The following is a 21,325-nucleotide window of genomic DNA, read 5'->3' on the forward strand; positions in this document are numbered from 1 at the left end:
TGCACATAGACACTTTTTTCTTCTTGTACACACTGGGTGGTTTATGGAGTAGGTACCTGTCACCAGCTGTCTGTGAAACCTATACATTTATATACATTCACACAGCTCTATATACATCTGGTTAGGCGCGGTCTGTAGCCGACCCAGTCCTTTTGAGTTCCGATGTGCCTGGGCTAGCCATTGGGCTAGCAAGCTTAACCCTCAAAACTAAGCAGCAGAAGCCTTCCTCATGTATAATTGTGTTCTCATTTTTGGGGTGATATTAATTTTTGAAGATCACTGTTCTGCTTTAACACTTTCCCCTGTATTTGCAAGTTTTTGTTGGTGTGCCAGATAGCAAGCTATTTTGACGTGTTTTTGACAATCTGGGAAATCCACATACGTTTGTGACCCAAACTGCTCTTGGAAACAAGCCACAAAGACTTTACAAATAAATAAATAAATAAATAAATAATTTGCAGTTCACAAAGTCTAGCGCTGTATTTTTTGTATTATTATTGTAGGCTAGGTTTATGATGGCTATGAGACTGCCATTGCATAGCAGTTTAAGCCATTTCAGGTTTGACCTTATGACCAGCTATGGCCAAAAGTTTTGCATCACCCTGTAGAATTAACAAATGTTGCTTCATAAAGTCAAATGAAGCCTGCTGAAAAATGTTACGTTAACATATTGTATTACGTAACGCTTTGTAGTTTTCCATACACTTAAAGAAAAACGGACAAATGTGACATTTAGAAATCGAACATGAAATACTGTACTACTATTATGGCTTTCGGTAGACTCTTGCTATACCATTTTGCAGTTTCTTTGATTACGTGATTATTATGTTCATATAGTTGTTTTTTTTTTTAATTGGTATGTCTATCCTAAATTTCTAGGTGATGCAAAGCTTTTGGCCATAGCTGTATATACATTAGCCAATTAGGCCTTTAAGAAAACCTGGAACGGATCACACACGATATGGAATGGGGGAGTCTTATTTCCATCCCTGATGTTCCTCAGGGGTTAAGTGTTAAAGACCACTTTTGTAACGACCATCTAAATAAATGACAGCTTTCTCAAATCCTCTTGTTTTCTCATGTATGTTCAATGCAGTACAGTGGTATATGCATCTATATAGTCTTTATAAGATAGATTTCAGTGCTATGTTTGCTTTAGGTGGGGAGAAAAACATTTGAGCTGCAGGTTTAATAAATCAAGTGAGAAAATAAGTTTTCTAGCCCTTTCCTGATGGTTAGAGCAACAAAACAAACAAAAGTTGTCCTTTTTAATGTATTTCTGGTTGAAAAACTAAATGTTGGGATTCATTTTTTTTTCTTAAAAAAAAAAAAAAATACAATAAATAAAATGGATCGAATGCATTTAATGTTTTTTTTGTATTCATAACACACATCTGGTAGATACTGCAAACAGTGTCGATGCTAAATGTCCTATTCAGTAGAACTATTGAGTGTGTGTCCTTAGTGGTTGACAAGCAGTATTGTGTTGTAGAAGATGTTAATTTTGTCACTATATATATATATTTTTTTTATTATAATTTTTTGATGACAAGAATGATGTAAGACACTCCTTTAAAAAAAAAAACTCTTTCTTGTATCTGACCTTATGTTCTCTTCTCTTCAATGTTTAGTCAAGTATTTTGTATCATGTTATAACATTTGTCTTTGTGTAAATAAATTAATTTGTTTCTGCCAACATAGTCTGGGTCACTGTTTATTTAACAGTTGTGTTTCTGCAAGTGAATGATTTTTATTTGTATTTATTTTCAATCTTGAAACTGCTATTTAGGACAATCTGTGTGAATTCCAATCGGTGTTACAGCATTGAGTAAAAGGTAGACCAATTCTGTAGCAGACAGGTCCTTTAGGTCAGCATTGCTGCTGAGAGACTGATTCGCCAGACTGCCAGTATATATGTATTGAACAAAATAACAGCAACAGACTTGAACTAGATATACATGAGAACTTGTAACATCTTTTAACATCAATAACAGACATACACTTTTACTTGTGTATTGACCTTTGCTGCTCTTTCATAACTTAAAATGATCACAATCTGACAGTCACATAAATCCATATTTGGCTTTTCTCACCATTTCTGGTTCTATGTTATGAAATAAAACATGTATAATTCTCCACTCTACAAGTGTGCCTGAATATTTGATACTGTCAACATCACAACCCTGCAACATCAAATTAGATTTATAATTTATTATACTGATGGTTCATAACTATGCAATATCTGAACTTTAAAGTGAGCCTCACATTCTAAAAATATAATGAAAATGCATACTTATGAATGCTCCACTCTCTGAGTGACAACACAGCAACTTTGTAAAAGAAAACAAAGCCACTGATAAAGACCTATTGCAGTCTAGACAGTAACTTCAAGTAATGCTGAAATTAGAATTTTAAAATATTGCTTCAAAGGATGTCAATATTTTGGTAAAAACATTTAGTAATGTTTACCAACTAACTATAACAATAACACTAAACCATGAACCTTAAACTTAATATTGGAACATTTCTTACAAACTAATGTCAAACAAATAACAGATTGTGCATGAAAGATATCAGGTGTACAGTAGTACAAGCGTTTGTGCAATAAACCTGCATTAAAGGGAAAATATTTACCTAGCCCACATCCAACTTGTGATGCAAAAAATTAACTGAATTATTTTTATGTTCCCTTCAATCATCTGAGTGGTTCAGAGTTCTGTTGCTCCATAGTAAACCTTTGATCTCACTTGGCTCTGTTTGCTTCTAGTAACAAAAATATATAACAATAATAATAAATCTTAGATCAGGAAGCACAGAGAAATGAGCAAACATCAACCTATCTCAAAATGTGTTACAGAGCACTGCAGAGAGCGATGAACACAGCCCAACGTTTGAGCCAAGAACCACTCCGAATGACTGAACATAAAACATGTGTTAACCAAGGCTTTCAAATCCAGTTTGTTACCTGTTCATTAACATTTCAAATACAACGCTTTAGATCAGTGGTTCTTGTGACCTGTGTCTTCTGGTTTTCAACCCAACTGAGCTCTCAATTACTTAACTAAACCCTTAATTCAACTAATAATTAGCTTAATTAGGCCTTTTTAATTGTTTAAACAGTTAGAGATTTCAGCTCAGCTATAAAATGTTACAAGTACTTGAAATCTGCAGCTTTTCAGGAGCTGAGAACAATTAAAAAGGCCAAATTAAGTTACGTGTTTGTTCAATTAAAGGTTTAGTTAAGTAATTGAGAGCTCAGTTGGAATGAAAACCAAAAGACACAGAGGGTCCCTGAGGACCAGGACTGAGAACCACTGCTTTAGATAAACTGCTGCACCCTGTTTTATTTATAAGAACCAAAATCTCTTCAACAGATGGAGGGAGAACCAGCAATAATATCAGCAGCTAATGAGGAAGATTGGATTTTAAAAGCTTGGCTAGCACCCTTTAAGCATCACATCCTCATTTGAAGCGATATGCCCTTTGTGATGAAGATGCCACACTTTGTACTATTTGTCCTTCTCTTCCTGCCCCTGCCCCGCGATGGCGTGCACCAGCCTGGGAACGACAGCCATCACAAACAGGGGGATCAGGCCGTTCTTGATGAAGAAGAGGCAATAGAATAGCAGAGGGGGGGAGGTGGGCAGTGCCAGTTGGTTGAGTTGGTACAGCGCCATGGAGGAAAATGCCAGGGAGAGCGCCCGGGGAGCCAACGGCAGCTCCCAGCCCCCTGGCTTCAAATACAGGGCCAGCCCCAGCCCGAGGAGGGCCCCAGTGTCCCGGGTCAGAGAGGAGAAGGGGGCAGTGTCCAGGCGGATCCACTCCGGCTTCACACACCACTTCTGGGCCAGCTCGATGGACCTGCCAAAACAAACAGAAAGCCTAAAAGGATGCACCCAATATAAGTATCATCACTTGCTAGATGCATTCAAAATAAGTGGATTCGATTTGCATTGGTTATTATTAAGCTGACATTATTGGACTCGAAATGCATTATTTCAGGCTATTTTGTGTTTTTGCTTACAGGAATGCATTTTGAATGCCTATCTACGTTTTAACTCCCTCCCTTCATACAAATGAATTAGATTTAGATTTGTATTAGAGTTTGTATAAATGTGTTTATGTGTAATGGGACATAACGGTGGTGGACCTCATGTCTACTTTTTCTCTGCTATACTGCGAATAGCTATACTATTAATGTCTATTAAAATGAATGTGTATACATCTATATCTAACTTAAAAAAAAAAAAATCAGAAACCTTACCTTTCCAGCTTTATTATTTTTTTTTATTTTAAATAATTTGATTACCAATTCAGAAAAAAAAAAACACATTAAAGTACAATGCATACAGTAATTAAATAAAACACGTTGGTTTAAGCACTTTCTAACAGCTGTATGTCTCACCAGGATAGCTTGAGTCCTCCAAGCTCGAGACACCTGTACACCAGCAGGGCCCCCAGCAAGAGCCCCAAGGAACTGAATGCAAAGAATCTCAAAGACTTCCCTTCAGGAACATGTTGAATCACAATGTACCCCAGCATTGCTCCTGCAGACAAACACATTGTTACACGGAGGAGGGGAGGGGAATGAGAACCCTGCAAACAATGGGAATTCTGCTTCCAACATACATATATTTTTTAATGTCAGTTAATTGTGTGACATAGGAGCAGGAGTTGAAATAGGACTCAGGGAGGAAGGACAATAACAACTAAAGGGATTTCAACAGCTACCCACTAGGTGTGAGAGTGGTTGCCAGTTTACACCCAGGCTACCCTTGTACACCCTCCACTGATTCATTAGTGATCTCCCAGCCCATCCCTGACCCCCCCCCCCCCCCCCCCCCCCCCTCTCCCTTCTATACTGTATTGAGAAAGGGTGGCTCTCTTAACACTGACCTGCTATACATCCTGTCACAACCTGGTGAGGAAAGTGAGATAGAGTGAAGACCCTGGAGATTCCCACTACCAGCAGCACGAGCAGGTAGAGCAGGACTGGGAGTATCTTCAACACAGGGCTTGAGGGGGAGAAGGAAACACATGGTTAAGAGACACACATCGGACAGGGGCAGTTACTTATTATTATTACTATTTATTTATATGGCAGACACCTTTATCCAAGGCGAGGTGTTACAGGGCAGTGCAGGGTTGCAATGCAAGATTAATATTTAAATACAGTATAGTTAACAGCAAGACCAAATAATACTACTAAAATACAATATGAGATATCTACAATGACCTAGTAGTGCAATAGTGAATTAGCAGAGGGGTCCAGTGCTACAGAAAATATCCTTGCTGGTGACCAACTTAAGAGTTGGGAATTTAAAACAGACCTATTTTGTATCTGATGAGCGCCAAGTCTCCTAAACCAGAACCACCACCTTAAATGGTTAACATCGAGAAAAAAAAAAACAAAAAAAAACACCCTAACCTCCGACTGTGGGACTGGAGGTGAGCGGAGAGTGAGGTCATCATCACCAGCCACACCGCCGCCGTCACCATGCAGTGACCCGAGGGGCTACCTGCAATAAGAAACCGGAAAATGACTTTTCAATTTGGAACACGCAATTCCGATACTTGGCGCTGTATTGCCTCTAATTCCTGAGTTAGTGGAGGAAATCTGCAGCTGTCTGTTCTTCAAGCTCTAGGTAGCCGTTACTATACTAGGTGACTTCCTGGTGAAACGCTAGCAAGTTGCATGCAGACGCACCTGCCTCCTCCAGTCTGCCCTCTAACAAAGTCATCACCGAGACTTTCATCAGGGATGCATATTTTTAGATTACAGAAGCATAACCAATTAATCAGGCATGTGAGATTTGTTTGGGTTTTGGGGAGCAACGTTGATATACACTCTGATATGTGATATATATATATTTACCCACCTGGTCCTGTCTCACAAGATGAAGAAAACTGTATTAACTCGGGTTTTTCTGATCCATAAACCGCAGACTCACTGACCCACCAATACGGCCGCTCACCAAATAGAAACCTGAGATCGAAAAAATGACAGTTAAAAACTATTGGACCGTGTAAACATATGCTCGATATAAAATATACAGTAGAAAAACTGATGCCAATGAGAATCGCTCTTGCGATTTACGCTATTCATAATGATCAGAAAAAAATGTTAAAATAAGACTGACCCCTTACCATTTAAGAATCAAGTTTGACCACTCTGCTAGAATTGCTACCCAGAGCACCGCGATGCCTGCTTTTCGATTCAGAAAGAAAGTGATGGGGAAATAAAGTAGGAAGGCGGCTTTTGGGTGCCCCATATGGGTCACAAAGAGCCAAAAACCTTGATAGTCCATCAAGTTAGACTGCAACACCTCTGCAACCCAGATCCCATGCATGTGAATCGACTCCATTCTGCGAGATGATACGGTGCAGATGTGAACCGTAATGTATTTAATATTATACGATTTTTTTTTTTTTTACTGAGTACGTGAGTAGATTTATTGCTTTTCGTTTGTCAATTTTACAAGTACGGTACGCAAGCTGTGTATTTGTAACGTGTGCCAGTGTGTACAATTATAATATATTCGTTTACTTAATAATAATAATAATAATAATAATAATAATAATAATAATAATAATAGAAGTTCACTAATTTGTCATGTCGTCAATCGAGTCCTGATTTCATTAGCGGTGACTGCTGCAGAGCATTCATTCAGAGACCTATTTGAATGAGATGATAATCCCTGGCCGTTGCCACGTTTATTTCCTGGGTTTTCAAAGTTCAACACAACATGAAGGCAAAAGGGACATACTTCTTTCTCTATACAGTCCAGGAACGGTACGGGCACTTGTGCTATAGCGCAGCTGTCCATAGCAACACTGTAGATATCTGATTGTGAGTATTTACGTCACATTGAGAAAATCTAGGAGAGGGGCTGCTGTGTACTATACAGAAACCTTTATATATATATATATATATATATATATATATATATATATATATATATATATATATATATATATATATACTGCTCCAGACATAAACTAGATTTCTCCACATTACGATTTCATTTGGATGAATTACTCAGAGATCTTTGTAGCAATCACTTAGCTATTGTTTGACATTGGTCATGCGTGACAGTTAATAATGCATTCCTGGAACTTGGATAATGTAGCAGTACACAATTAAGTATTTAAAACAAAAACCTATAAACCAAAAAAAGAACATTAGTGTGTAAAACGCATTTGACCATAACTGGAACAAGTGGAGGGAATGCAAATAAGCTCTGTGTATGTGGCCCGATACATTTTGTGGTACTTTTCCAAGGTGGTAATGTCACAGCCAAGGTGAGAATACTGCTAGATTTAATTTAGTGAGAGAACTAAATAAGATACAATTGGGGGTGGTTGTCCATTTGAATATATTTATAAATAGATAGTTGTTAAAGAAATTAATCATAACATTGTAATATTAAAATGTTCAACAGCTAATATATGCATCACTAAATTTAAGCTTTATAACCTCTTTTTCAAAACCTGCCTGCGCGACCTCTACACTGCACACATTATATTTTGAAAACGTCACGGCGTAAAGCGTCTGTTGCCCCACCCCATTGCCCGTGACGCGTCGCGTAGGCTTACGTAAGGCTGGTGCTCCGGTTTCCTGGCTGACAAGATGGCGGCTCCTGGACCGGGGGAGTATTTCAGCGTCGGCAGCCAGGTCTCCTGCCTCACCTGCTTGGGACAGCGCCTCCAGGGGGAGGTCGTGGCCTTCGACTACCAGTCCAAGATGCTGACTTTGAGTATCCTTTTACAGTGTCGTCGTGGCGGCGACCCGGTGGTCTCCCTGGGTACGAGGGGCCTGGGGGTAACCGGTTACCACTCTTGCCAGATAGTGATCCAGCGGGCACGCATGCGTAGTTGGAGAGTGGCGACTCAACTGCTAATCTGTGGCCCCCATGTAGATTGGGCTAATCTGAAACAGTCAGACCCGGTGCCCACAAGGTTCACAGTATCGTGGTGTAGGGGCTGGTTAGGTGGCCTGCGTGCTGTTCTGAATGGAGTTGATGGGTTGCCAGTACAGTCCTTGGGTAGAGGGAACACTATCTGGCAGCTCCAAAGGAGCATCATGGCTGTGTTCTTTATACAGAATTTATTTTAAACAGATGCAAAAATCGCCGATAAAGCGTAGATTTTGTACTCGTGACAAACCCGTTTGGCCTGTTGAGACAGAGAGGTTTTTGTTTCTATTAGAGCTACTCTGCCCATGCGATTTGCCGAAATGAAAATGTGCGTAAATTCAGTTGCCCCAGCCGTACAGAGAGGGGTGTGAGGATTTCTGGAGCATTATCAACTACGATATTTGATGTGTGTTGTTTTGTTTTTCCCCCACTATATACGTGATTAGTTTGGTGTATTTCAGTAGTACATGACGGTCAGGGTCGTAGAGATACAAATACAGTATTCGATGTTGTGGTTTCATTTTTCAATGGGATGGCTGCCTTCGGCCTGTAAGCACCCAATTCAGTCCTAGTCGTGGTTGTGTGGTGGCATTCAAAATCTTTTCAGCCAGCTCTGTTTTGTCAGATTTTAAACCTTTACGTGTACAGTAGTTCATCAGTAGCTTTTCATTCATATATATATATATATATATATATATATATATATATATATATATATATATATATATATATATATATATATATAATTTATTTTGTTAAAACAGTCGGTTTTATTTAATTTGCTGTGCTGGAAAAAAAAGTATAGGCAATGGTGTTTTTTGTATTGTAGGTATAGATTATTTGTTTTTAATAATTATTTTTTTAGGATTGGTAGGCCGTTCATATTTGTATTTACTTTTTTTTTTTTTTTTTTATAATAAAAATACCACGGCAGAAACTGGCATAGTTAAGTGAAGGCGTTGCAGAGTTAGTGACACTGACGCAACATTTATTTCACAACGTTTGTTTCTGGTTAAACTGTCTGAAGCCTGGGCAGTGTGATTTGTTGTACTCATAGAGACCAACGAGGTATAGTATATATCACCAGTCTGCAGGATATGATTTAGTCCCAGACTATTTTCACAGCCACAGTATCTCTCTTGCATCACATGTATAATGATCTAAGATCGCTGTTTTACACTTTTTCAATTTCGGTACTTGCAGTAGTGTAATTTTTCAGACCCATTTTCTCAATGTATGTACTGTTGCTTCAAAGCCTACGTGTTTCTTTCTCCATGTTATTATTTGTTTGTTTAGCAGATGCCTTTATCCAAGGCGACTTACAGAGACTAGGGTGTATGAACTATGCATCAGCTGCAGAGTCACTTACAACAACATCCCACCTGAAAGACGGAGCACAAGGAGGTTAAGTGACTTGCTCAGGGTCACACAATGAGTCAGTGGCTGAGGTGGGATTTGAACTGGGGACCACCTGGTTACAAGCCCTTTTCTTTAACCACTGGACCACACAGCCTCCTATGTTGTCACACAGAATTAAACTTGTACAGTGTATGTCTCGTGTTTAGAAAACACGGCTATACAATAGGGGTTAACTTGTTTCCTACTGTTTACGTTAGTGATTTGTATCAACAGAACTTATATACTTAAAAATATAAAAAGCTTACTCTAATCACTTGAACCCTACTTAGCTGTGTACTGTACTGTAGGTCGGTGGTTCTCAAACTTTTTTGTTGGGGGACCACACAATAAACAGTATAGTTGACTAAAGAATAAGCGTATAAAAAATCACTATAATACTAAGAATAACCTGACTTACCTTTGTGTGTTTTAATGTTTTTAAATTGATAATTACAGCATAAATGTATTTATATGAACTGGCTACAATACATCCATGACCAGCACAGCTACAAATCTCTAGCTATAATCTTTATTTATAAAACTGAATGTCTGGATGCTGCACGCTGATTGGCTGTTATGTTAAGATTTTTTTTAACCCTGCAGTTAAATAGTACAATGCATGGCGGAACTTATTTTCGCCAAAGCGCAGTTCAATTAATAAATTATCAATACACAACATATTAAACTCACAATAAAGATACATGTTGTGAGAGGTCTTTTAAAGTTTTAAAAAATGAGTGACATTGCTTTTGTCACATTTGATCATTTGACAGTAGAATGGCTAGAATTACAAGAAGCAAAACCAAGAGACGCAAAGAATTAACATGTCAACAACTTCATGAAATCGAAGAAAACAAATGATTGGGCAGCTGGTGTTTTTATTGATTTGATAAAACATAAAGAAATGGTAATCGACTTAAACAGTTTGTCTTGAAAATGTAAACGCTCTGTTACGATAATTCTATGCTTTAGTGTGTTATTCTGCTGGTCAAGAGAACTCGGTTTTGTTATGTTAGAGTCCGCGCTGGTCTCATTCGCTCCGTAAACAGTGCTGGTATAAACCACAATGATAGCCTGTTAGTGACAAAGCATTTAAAAATGCCAATAACGTATTTTTGTATTGGCTGTGGGTCAGCAGTAATAATGCATGGATTGTGAACTTTGTCTTTGCCTCCTTCTGTATCTTTTAATTGTCAACAAAAATACCAACACGGAGGCTTCATTCATTTTAATTAATTACAATACATGGAAACGTTGAAAACCTCCAATGTTTACAACAAACAGAACCTTGTTTGAAGGACTATATCTCCAAAGTGGAAGGATGTATAATATTTTATTTTTGAAAAATAAACACTTTTTTATTATTTTTATTGCATCTGTTTTATAAGCGGGATAACGCTCCAGGGCTTGTGTGTTGTGTTGCATTAGCATACGGCTTTGTTGGCTGAAGCCAATCCAACTACAGCTGTATGTTAATGGAACACAACACATGCCCTGTCATTTGCTATCCCTTACTTTACAAGCTGTACATTTTACACACTCTATATATGATGATATATGATGAGTTTAGCCCTTTTTAAAACTTGGAGATATTGTCCATGTAGGCTATGCATTTTCCTGCTTCTGTAGCTCTGTTTTTAAGGTCTCAAATTTTGGGTTTGCAACAGGATCTATAAACTATACTGCCGCATCCTTTCCGTAATTATGTACATTTCACGGACCACTTGAAGGGAGCCGGCAGACCACCAGTGGTCCGCGGAACACAAATTGTGAACCACTGCTATGGTGATGCTTTTATTTTTTTGAGGGGACAGTACACGTATCATTGGACCAAGTTTGACTGATTGCTTTCCAACACCAGCATTTCCATGTTTTAGTAGGCATAGTAACTATGCATAACTTATGGAAGCACCCGTTTCTTGCAAGGAAAGTGAAAGAAAAACTGTTAGGCTGCAATATGCAGTGTCACTGCCTGGTGAGTCACCGATTGCTCAATGTGAAAATTCAATGGTGCAGTGAAAGTTAAGTGTCAGCTGTCTGAATACACCAAACCCTTTGTGCGCTATTATTTTTCAAGTAATTTAATAATAGAAAAATTATTTAAGCTAGTTTGGCTTTTTTTTATTGATTTTAAAGTATAACCAACACTTACAGGAACTAACCCCTTTGAACAATTAGGAAGGATTAACTATGTCTATACTTGTTAAATAGAAATTGATTCTGAGATGGTGAGAGTATATACTGTTTTGGTTCTCCAACGTCTGTGTAACAGTTACAAATTTGGGGTTTTCTGACAATACATCTCTGAAGTGGGACATTGGGGATGGACACTCCTGGAGCAGTCTGGCCCAATTTACAATTACAAGTGATTTATAAACCCTGAGCAGCAGTGTAAGAGTACTGGCAGCAGTCCCATTTAAGGGTTTCTTAAAATAACTTGCATTGCCCTTGAGATGCAATTCTGAGGAAATGGGTATGTATGGTCCAACAGAGCTGAGGCCTTGGGGCCAAGTAATGCTACTGGGATCGAATGCCATCCTGGCTTTCTCTATTGTGTGACCTGAGACAATCATTTGACCTTCTTATGCTGAAGCCCCACCAAACTGTAAATCTGGGTCCAGGCAAAGATCACCCAATGCTTCGCCTAAATGTTAGTCATGGAGGTCTTGTCACACAGGTAAACTCCATGACATACAAGGATAGTGAGAGAACTTTGAAGTCAAGGTCATAGAAAACCAGAATAATTATAGGCATTGATGATTCTGTGTTTATAAACGTGTGCACAACTGCTTTTGAAGTTAATCTGCGAACCAAAATTCGGACACTGACATGTATTAATCGGCCTATTCTCCTGTTTTTCGTCTTTTTATTTTTTTTATTTGAGTAGAAGAGTTCCGATTTGGATACAATTTTACGTTTTAACTGGTTTTTGGAGAAATCCGTTAAATGTAAGTAGGTTGTGCCAGCCATCTTTCTCAGTGGAGATGTTGTCAGTCTAAGGTAATGACTGTAGGTAATTATTTTGTCATTTTCTGCTATGCAGGTGTTGGTGTGTACTTTGAGTGTTCCACTTTTCTTTCGAATGCAGTGTAAAATGACAGGGTTTTTGTTAAAACAAAGGTAGAGTATATGGTTGAGGTGAATTCCAAACTTGTTTGACTCTTGGTCACTCATCAGTTTCCTATCAGATATTCCCTCATTGCCACTTGGCAGTCGTATCAAGGAAGCTTTAGGAGTGCCCGGTATCCTGAATGTTATCCCAGCCACGAGAGCAATGATAAATAAGAGATAGGTGGCACAGAGTCAAGTTGGTAGATTTAAGGTGTAGGGCAGCGGTCCAGATAAGCTGCTTACCTGCATCAAGAAAACAGAAATACACACCAAATTTAATGCAGAAAAATACGCTTAGCAATTTTGCTGCACAGCTTTCCTGAAAACAACTACTACTACTACTACAAAAAAAACCTCAACAAACATTATCCAATCTCTGGTTAGTCCTGTTGTCTTTGCAGCCAATCACAGAATAAGAAATCTGAAGCTACACAGGTTGAAACGTGAAACCCCAGTCCAGCTACAAATCCAACTGGAGCCATCATCCGAGGCAATCATTAAAAAAGGTCCCTATAATATTAAACTGTTTCATAACTTATTAATGCATCTCAGTATTTTTTTTATATTGAAGTTAACATGTTCACCGAGTTTAAAAATTTAATGTTAAAATATAAGTAACGTATTTAATTTGCAGAGCCGATAAAGAACCTTGAAGGACGCATGCGTGGTTGTACGGTAGTTCAAATTAGCATTGCAGTTAAAACGGAAGGCTCTTTTTTAATGCCTACCCCATTACCATTTAAAGGTTGTGCAGTATTTATCAAGATTACTCACAACTTCAAGGTAATGTTGCATTTTACCCCCTGGAAATACATTTTACTCTGTGTTAAAATTAGAGGGTAAGTTACTCCCAGATCCAAAACCTTATCTGGAGCTCTGGTGTAGAGGCTTCGAGCTTAGACAGGACGAGGGTGAGATGAGATAGATTTTATGAATGCCCCCTCTCCTCAGTCCTGATTTGTTTAGTGGATGAATGACTACAGCTACAAGCTTTTGATCTGGCATCACAATTTGCTATGATACAATATGTCCTATAAAGAGTATCAGTGTATAGTACAGTGAATCATTTTACCCCTGCTTTTACGGTTTTGCTTTACAATTTAATGAAACCATGCAACTTGCAGCTGAATGTACTTCTGGTGGTACTGGAATATATTTTGGTAACCCTGACGTGATTGATTTAGACGGTCTGGTGCATACGCACACAGAAACTTTGTTAAAAAAAATTACACTGTTCCAGCATTTTGTTTTTTTGCTGTGAGTCATAAGCTGTGATCTACCATCATTTAGTTTGTCTAAGGGTGTGAAGAGTTTACAAACAGTGGCTTGCATTTAACTGCCTAGTGATTTTTCAGGTTAAAATTCAGTGTTTTTTCAGTTTATTCCCTTGACTGATCCCTCTTGCAGAATGCCCCTCCTCCAGTGGAAAGCCCAACCTCAGTGACGTTGTCCTGATTAATTTAGCTTACGTTTCGAATGTGGATATAATCAACGACCGCACTGAAACTCCTCCTCCTCTAGCATCACTGAATGTTAACAAGGTAGGTGGTTCAGATGTGGTCCTTTTGTGTTTGAATGTGACCTTGGAAAAGCTACTAAACTAATATCTTGCTCCTTCACAGTTTATTCTAATGTATATAGGCAGCTCTAGTAACAAAATATTCAATCTGTTACCTGGGGGATGTAATGTCTAAATGTACTCCCTTAACTCCTCTGGAATAAGTAGTTTACTTATTAAGTACCACTCAAAGCCTCTAACTCGGGTCAGCAAGCTACGGACACACACGCAAAAAAAAAAAAATGTCAACATACTATAGCCATCATCGCACGTCTACAAATGAACAACTCGAGACGTGAGATCCCACATTTATTGTTTTATTTATTTATTTATTTCTACATCCACCTGCTGTTATTGGTGTTGTATTCCTGGAGTCTGTGGTGTTGTATTCCTGGAGTCTGTTTCATCGTGTTTTGATTGGTTGAGATATTTGTCAATAAGCAATATGCACATGAGTCACAATCTATAACCTCGCTTTTACTGCGTTTTTTCAGGTCCGTAGTGTAGAGCTCTTTAGTTTCATTTAAAAAATGGCAAAAAAAGTCGGATGAGGAATACCATTTTTTTTTTTTTTTTGTGTTTACTATTTTTATTGACTGATATGTACGCCTTTGTGGAGAAGTCAGGATTTCCACTTTCTCGTATGCAGTGAACGACTGGCTTCAAACTAATTTACAAAGACATCTCATGACAAAACATGCTGTGGCAAAGTTTTAGCTCGCTTTGCTGCCTGTTTGAAAGAAGTAAAGACATTCCTAGAAATGAGAGGTGTTGAACATCCTGAACTTTCAGGCTGGCTGGCTGGTTTCAACTTAATGTTTAACTTCATGGAAACACCACCCTGTCTCTACAGCAGGCAATTTTTGCATTTGAATCCAAATTGAATCAGTTCATCAGAGATACCGAGGCTGGCAGACTGACTGACTCGCTTTGAGATGTTACGAATGTTTTGAGATTCACGCATGGTAGAGGGTCCCAGCAACAATCTAGATCTGCAGCTGCTTTTGGCATTTACATCTGATCAGCTAATGTCATTCAAGTCTCGTTTTGTGGACTTTCGCAGACACAGCACTTTGTTCAGGTATATGATTCGTCACCATGAAAGAAGGAAAAAAAAAATCACTTTCAAGTACATGGATTGTGTGTGTGGTTGGCTCTGTGCAGATCACGTGCTCCTAAATTTCCATTTAGTTTGGCTCTCGCACAAAAAGGTTGCCGACCCCTGCTCTAGATGGATCTCCTACTCTTTTGTTAATGCAGATGGTAGAGAGGCTGTGTATGTCCTCTGCTAGAATATGACAGTCCTCTCTGCCAGTCAGTAGGAGTCTATCCATACAGTAAGGTCACAATAGAAGTACAATATTTGACATATTTGTAGTTTTTGTTCTGTATAATTGGCTATGCTATTTAACATTTAAAGTCACTGAAAAAATACTTGAGCTAGTTATTATTTATTCCAGGAACTTTGTTTTAAAACTGGATTACAGAGTATACTGTTTCGATCTATAAATATTTCCACCTGGTAATAGATCTTGAATATGTTGGTACATAAACGGTACATTTTCTCATCCAGTAAAACTCACATTTTCAGTTCCTGTTTTAAGTGTTGTGACTTGTGCTGAGTTTGTGTGAAATCTCTCTCTCTCTCTCTCTCTCTCTCTCTCTCTCTCTCTCTCTCTCTCTCTCTCCAGCTTGCCATCCGAGCACGGGCGGAAAAGGAAGACAAGTTATCCCAAGCGTATGCAATTAGTGCTGGAGTCTCCGTGGAGGGCCAGCAGCTTTTTCAGACTATACATAAAACGTAAGTAAAGTGAACATATTAACCTTTAGATGTTGGCCTTCAACAAAAGTTGTCTTCAAGTCATGGTAAATTAAATCCAGTAAACAAAACATTCTTCTTTTTGCTGCTTCTGCTAAAAGTTATGTAGTCCTCAGCCTTCTCATTGCCAGCTGGCTAAATTTTTCACAGTGCCTGTGTGTTCCAGTGAATAGTATTCAAAATGTTTATTTTCTTCCAGTAAAGTAGCAGCAATTTCCACAATTCATTACTTATGTAAGTCGAGTAAAACATTCTTCTCGGAGGGAATTTAGTTTCCGGGCTTATGTTTCCATGGACACTGTGAATCGCGATGGACCAATCGGTTTCGAGCTTACCCAGCGATGTTGGTGTTGAAGGCCGAACTGTAAAATCATAAACTGTACCCGAGTCAGTAACTGTACAGCAGAGTTACGAAATTGTATAACTTTTTTTTTTTTTTTAAGCAAACAACCTACGTTTTCTATGCATGGTCGTCTTTTTTTACTCTGTGTACGAAATACAGTGAGTATATGTTATAGCATTGTAAAATGTCTTATGCGTTGACTTAGAAGATCGATCTGAAACCTAGCATGTACAATTAATTCAGAAAACGATATTCGCATTGCGCAATTAATGAATATGACTTTTATTTATGTGCCTTGTTTTGCTGATTCAATCTTTATTAAATGAAAAATATCCCTATATGAGCTACAAGATGTACCGGTCAGATCTTAATCAGCTGCTGTAAAACTGTGGTCAAGTAATATTGACAGTTTACAAACAAAATGCAGATAAAAAGTACACCCGCACACAAACACGCACGTACAAATACGCATAAACATACCTTGGTTATCTACTGGTATCTAGGTTTAAGTAGGCATGGTTCTTAAGATGACTAAAGACAAAGGTTTGTTATTTTTAGAAGACTATCTAAATTCCCTTACGAAGTTCAAGTGAAATGGAAATGTATGTTCATTGGGCAGGCCATTGTAGACATTTGGTTGTCCAAAAAAATTTCAAGTTGCCCATAATTGACCATGTGGACTGTGATTTGTACAAAGTCACTGACATTGTGAAACAAAGACAAACCAAATGATTTATTTTTTGAAACGTGAAATATATACACATTTTAATAGTATTTCCACAAATCGTTGTGTCTCAAGTCACAGTTTCTGCACAAAGGTTCTAAAATGCACATTAATGGTCTGAAAAAGATTATTCTTTGTCATCAACACAATAAACACTATAGTGATCATAGCTTTGTGCTGTGAGCTTGTAGTCAAGCCATGCTGTCATTCTATGTGATATCTTAACTAGATACAGAATGAGCTGATGACATTCCTCACACCCTGATGTTGAGGGCTGAGCCTCGTCCACAGATTCATCCTCACTCTGGCTGTCAACCCTAGTTTTGCGACTCCGAACTGGAGTTTTATGGGTCAGATGCCTGCTCCATTTGCCAGAGAAGAACCAGTGTTTAACAGCTTTGCCTGGAGAGAAGCTGTTAACATCACAACCATTTGTGGAAGCAACAGCAAGTCATCTAATGTCTCAGCTTTCAGAAATGTACGACAGCATGTTTTCACTGTGTTCATGCAGGAAAATCCTCTCACAGATGGCTGTTGAAGGGTTGAGTGTAAGGAGTAAATTCTCTAGAACCAGAATGTGAGACAGGTGGCTAGGGTTGTCCTGCAACAGATCTGTGTACAAGTGATGAAGCTTCTGTCCTATGAGCAGCCAACCAGATTTTGAGATGGGTCCATTCTTGTGGGATTCGGTCAGACTCGTCCTTTGTCAGGGCTTTTTCAAAGTGCTTTGATAGTTCAACTATCTCGTCATAGCCAGAGGTAGCCAGCTTCTCTCGGTTATGTGGCAGCAGAGATGTCGAACACGCTGAAGCTAGACAGGGGCCTTTGGGAGAAGCTCTGGAATCTCTCATCCATGTACTTCACTGCGTTATCAATTATTTCAGTGAAGTCTGACTTGCATCGGGAGCATTCTCAGAGACTCGTCTGTGCAGTCGTTTATCCTTGGTCAGCTGGACACCTTTTGTATATCGCTTCACCCTGATCACCTAAAACACAAATTACTGTAAATTTTAATGAAATTAAAAATTACATTTGAAAAAAAAAAAGTGCAGTAAAATAAAATTAAGTATCATAGGCTAAATAAGTAACCCAAAACAAGTTACCATATGTTGCAAAACAATCCAAATAAATAAAACTCCAGACTGCAAATTGCATTCTCTCCTGCTTTTGTAAAGAAATTACACATGCTGCTTCTGTGCTTGTATGCCATGTTTAGAAACAACAAGAACTATTTAAATATGTACCATGCACTTAAAACTTTATTATGCATATTTATTTTCATTACCAGTTCCAGATTTACTACCCGTGCTGACCTCTAGTGTTTAATAACAGTGAGTGTATATATATTTACCTTCTGTAAGATTGCCAGCGAGGGATTTCTGATAATCTCCAGGTGCCATCTTCAGCCGAAGCAGGTCTGACATTGTGCTCTTTACCAAATGATTAGCCCTTGTGATGTTAATTGTATTACGACTGTGGTACCCACTCTTTTAAATGTGCAACCACCTCTGTTTTCTGTCCCATCATAACGGCAGCTCCATCAAAGTTTGCTCAGACAGCTTTCTTCCGCCACACTTCCTGATCAGTTCCTACATTATCAAGAGCTCCATCTGTCGCCCTTAAAAAACCAATTTTTGCCATTGTCGTCTGAACTGGATTTTCTCTGGCTTCGGATTGCCCGTCGGGCTAGCAGCTAAAAAAAAAAAACACGTTGTCCGACAGATTTTTTTGGTTGTCCCAGAACGCCGGGCTAGCGATTTTGCGAGCCCTGGTTAACTATGTGTTTGCTTTCACTTTGAAACTTTATACTCCATCTCCTACGCACTCACCAGCTGTATAGTTGGCTCATCGATCCGAGTGGCTCTCGTGGTGACACGTTCTGGCAAAATTGAGCTACAACAGTATTAGATTGAAAGTCTTAAATAGTGTATACAATCTATGTTAATAACTTCTACCATTGTCCAGGGCACTACATAAACATTAATGTGATTTCTAGTAAGCTGTGTGTTGTGGTAGACTGCAAGCACAAGCCAAAAAGGGAAGCTGCTCCAGATTTCCTATAGTGTATTTTGGTTTGTGCTAATCTGTTTTAATGAAATCAATAAGAAATATCCAAAACCATTTGTCTATGTAATTTGTAGTGTTTTTCCATTTCAACATTTACTCTTACTCTTTTCCATTTGAAGTAGTTCTCATTTCATATACTTCTAACTTGATATATGTACTAGACTTTCTTTCAAGGGGGAGAGAGTGTAAATCGACGTTTGCTTATTTTGAAATTTACTGTGTTTTGTAAGCTTGAAACTGATTGGTCCATCGCAATTCATGGTATCCATGGAAACAAGTCTGGAAACAAAATGCCCTCGGAGAAGGAATGTTTTACTCAACTTGCATACGTAATGAATTGTGGAAATTGCCGCTATTTTACAGGAAGAAAAGACCTTTTGAATACTATTCACTGGAACATATAAGCACTGTTAACTTGCTGGCCCAGACTGACCTAAAACCCCGTTCTGCATGATGATTCCACATGGTTTTCTAGGTCTAGAGCAGGAGATTATTCTGGGTTTGCCATCTGTGCACAACTACCTTGCAGTGTCAACTCATGTCATTTGGGGTACCCTTGATTTAGCCTTAGCTGGATCTGTGAGAAGACTGCCAAGATATTTTGCTTTAAGTAAATCTGGTGCTTGGTGTTCATGTGGCTTAAGTATGCATTAATGTACCTTGGTAATAATTGCATTGTTTGTTGCTGTCAAGCACAGTTTTGTACAACAGTGGTTTAAAAAACGGTTTCTTGTGTTCCAGCATCAAAGACTGTAAATGGCAGGAGAAGAATATCATTGTGATGGATGATGTTGTAATCGCACCGCCTTACCAGGTCGACAACTGTAAAGGCAAAGAGGGGGGAAGTGCGTTAAGCCATGTACGCAAAATTGTAAGTATGACCTAGGGCATGGGAGCAGAAAGTAGAGAAATGCAACATCGGGTGAATTCCCCGAGGAAGCTGGATACCTTGATAGGTATTGGATTTGGACAGTTTTTGTTAAGGGTGGGGAAATGTGACAGCTGAAGGGGAGTTTTGTACCATCTACACCTGTCATAACGTCAATAGAATCGCATCGTCTTCTCAATAGTTAAAATCTATCGTTTGCCCTGTTTTTGAGCAGGGGCTAAGTTGCTTGAATCTCCCCTGCTTCCAAGGTGGAGTGGCGTTCTCTGTGCTCTACTGATCATTTTGCTTTCTGTTTGGCTTGCAGGTTGAGAAACATTTTAAAGATGTGGAAACTCAGAAGGTAATGCAACGTTCACAAGCACAGCAAACACAGAAGGAGTCCGCTTTGTCGTCTTGAGCCAGTGAATCCTCAGGACGAGGTGTTTCTTTCCATTGCCAGACAGAGGGGCCATGTCTCTCCCCCTGTCTCTCTGGCAGGGGGAGGGGTTAGTTCCATCAGTTCATTGTGTCTGGGAGACCTAAACCATTTAAGAAAAGAAAGCTGACAGAATTCTCAAATTAGGCTTTTTAATGAAAAATAATTTAAAGAAAAGACCATACAGTTTTACTAAACTCACTTTCTTATCCTCCTCCCCCCCCCCCCCCCCCCATTCTGCTTTTGTTCATCTCATCTCCCTTTTTTTTTTTTTTTTTTTTTTCTCCTCCAAAAAAATTGTTAGGTATTTTCAGGCTCTTATTTAAATTCATTTTTATTTGTTTTCCTTGCTGTATCCATGTTAAACAGGTTTATATTTTTTACTCCTCTATCATATGATGAAAACATAATGTGACTTGAAATACCACACTTTACAAAAGAGACATTTTCTAAAATAAAAGTAACAAAAAATGCTGACTAATTTTAATAGCTTTTGGAAGAAGCAAAGTGTTTTCCTTTTTTTTGTTTTTTTTTAAAGAACATTAAGTAAAGGGTGTCAAAAAAAAGAAATGAGAAATGAAGTTGTAAAACTGCACTTTTAAAAGGGAAAAAAGGGATTGCAGTTGATGTTTTTACAATTTTCTTGACTAAAATCTATGTGGCGGGAGTGGTAATGTTACAGATCTCCTTTTTAAGTAAAACACCTCAGCCTCTTTTTTTAATTCTTTTGAGCGTTTAATTTTATTGCTTTATTTATGGTCGTCTTTGCTATATTTTAAAAATTGTCCGATTTTAAGAAATCGTGAATCTTCTGGGGGTTCTCTAGCCCTGCCAAAATGTGTTCTCTAGAACACCAGCTGCTGTGCGGGGAGTACTTTGCTTTCCTTTTACTTGTGAAGCATTGGAGTGTGACACTTGATCTTTACCTTATGGATCTCTTGTCAATTGCTCCTCTTCCGTAACTGATTTTGAGTCCTTAGAATTAGTTCCAGAACACAAAGGCATCCAAAAATAAAAAATAAACTCTTGCGCCTCTCTCCCAAAAAATAAAGACCCTGAGATCTTCACTGTTGTGCTAAGTTTTT

At 38.5% G+C, this 21,325-nt stretch overlaps 2 protein-coding genes across 2 annotated transcripts; one reads left to right on the forward strand and one right to left on the reverse strand.

Moving 5' to 3' along the window:
- Positions 1-1,323: 1,323 nt before the first annotated feature.
- g6pc3 (glucose-6-phosphatase catalytic subunit 3) lies at positions 1,324-6,759 on the reverse strand. The gene is made up of 6 exons (XM_059006749.1): positions 6,148-6,759; positions 5,880-5,986; positions 5,429-5,519; positions 4,897-5,015; positions 4,406-4,547; positions 1,324-3,861 (listed from the first exon to the last, which is right to left on the reverse strand). Exons 1-6 carry the CDS (start codon positions 6,363-6,365, stop codon positions 3,510-3,512), a joined length of 1,029 nt encoding a protein of 342 aa, XP_058862732.1. The 5' UTR covers positions 6,366-6,759; the 3' UTR covers positions 1,324-3,509.
- An 833-nt stretch (positions 6,760-7,592) lies between these two features.
- LOC117433344 (protein LSM12 homolog A) lies at positions 7,593-21,307 on the forward strand. The gene is made up of 5 exons (XM_034055507.3): positions 7,593-7,757; positions 13,833-13,966; positions 15,675-15,784; positions 19,678-19,807; positions 20,130-21,307. Exons 1-5 carry the CDS (start codon positions 7,631-7,633, stop codon positions 20,220-20,222), a joined length of 594 nt encoding a protein of 197 aa, XP_033911398.1. The 5' UTR covers positions 7,593-7,630; the 3' UTR covers positions 20,223-21,307.
- The last annotated feature ends 18 nt before the right edge of the window (positions 21,308-21,325 follow it).

Source organism: Acipenser ruthenus, chromosome 33, assembly GCF_902713425.1.
Source record: "Acipenser ruthenus chromosome 33, fAciRut3.2 maternal haplotype, whole genome shotgun sequence".
Taxonomy (NCBI): domain Eukaryota; kingdom Metazoa; phylum Chordata; class Actinopteri; order Acipenseriformes; family Acipenseridae; genus Acipenser; species Acipenser ruthenus.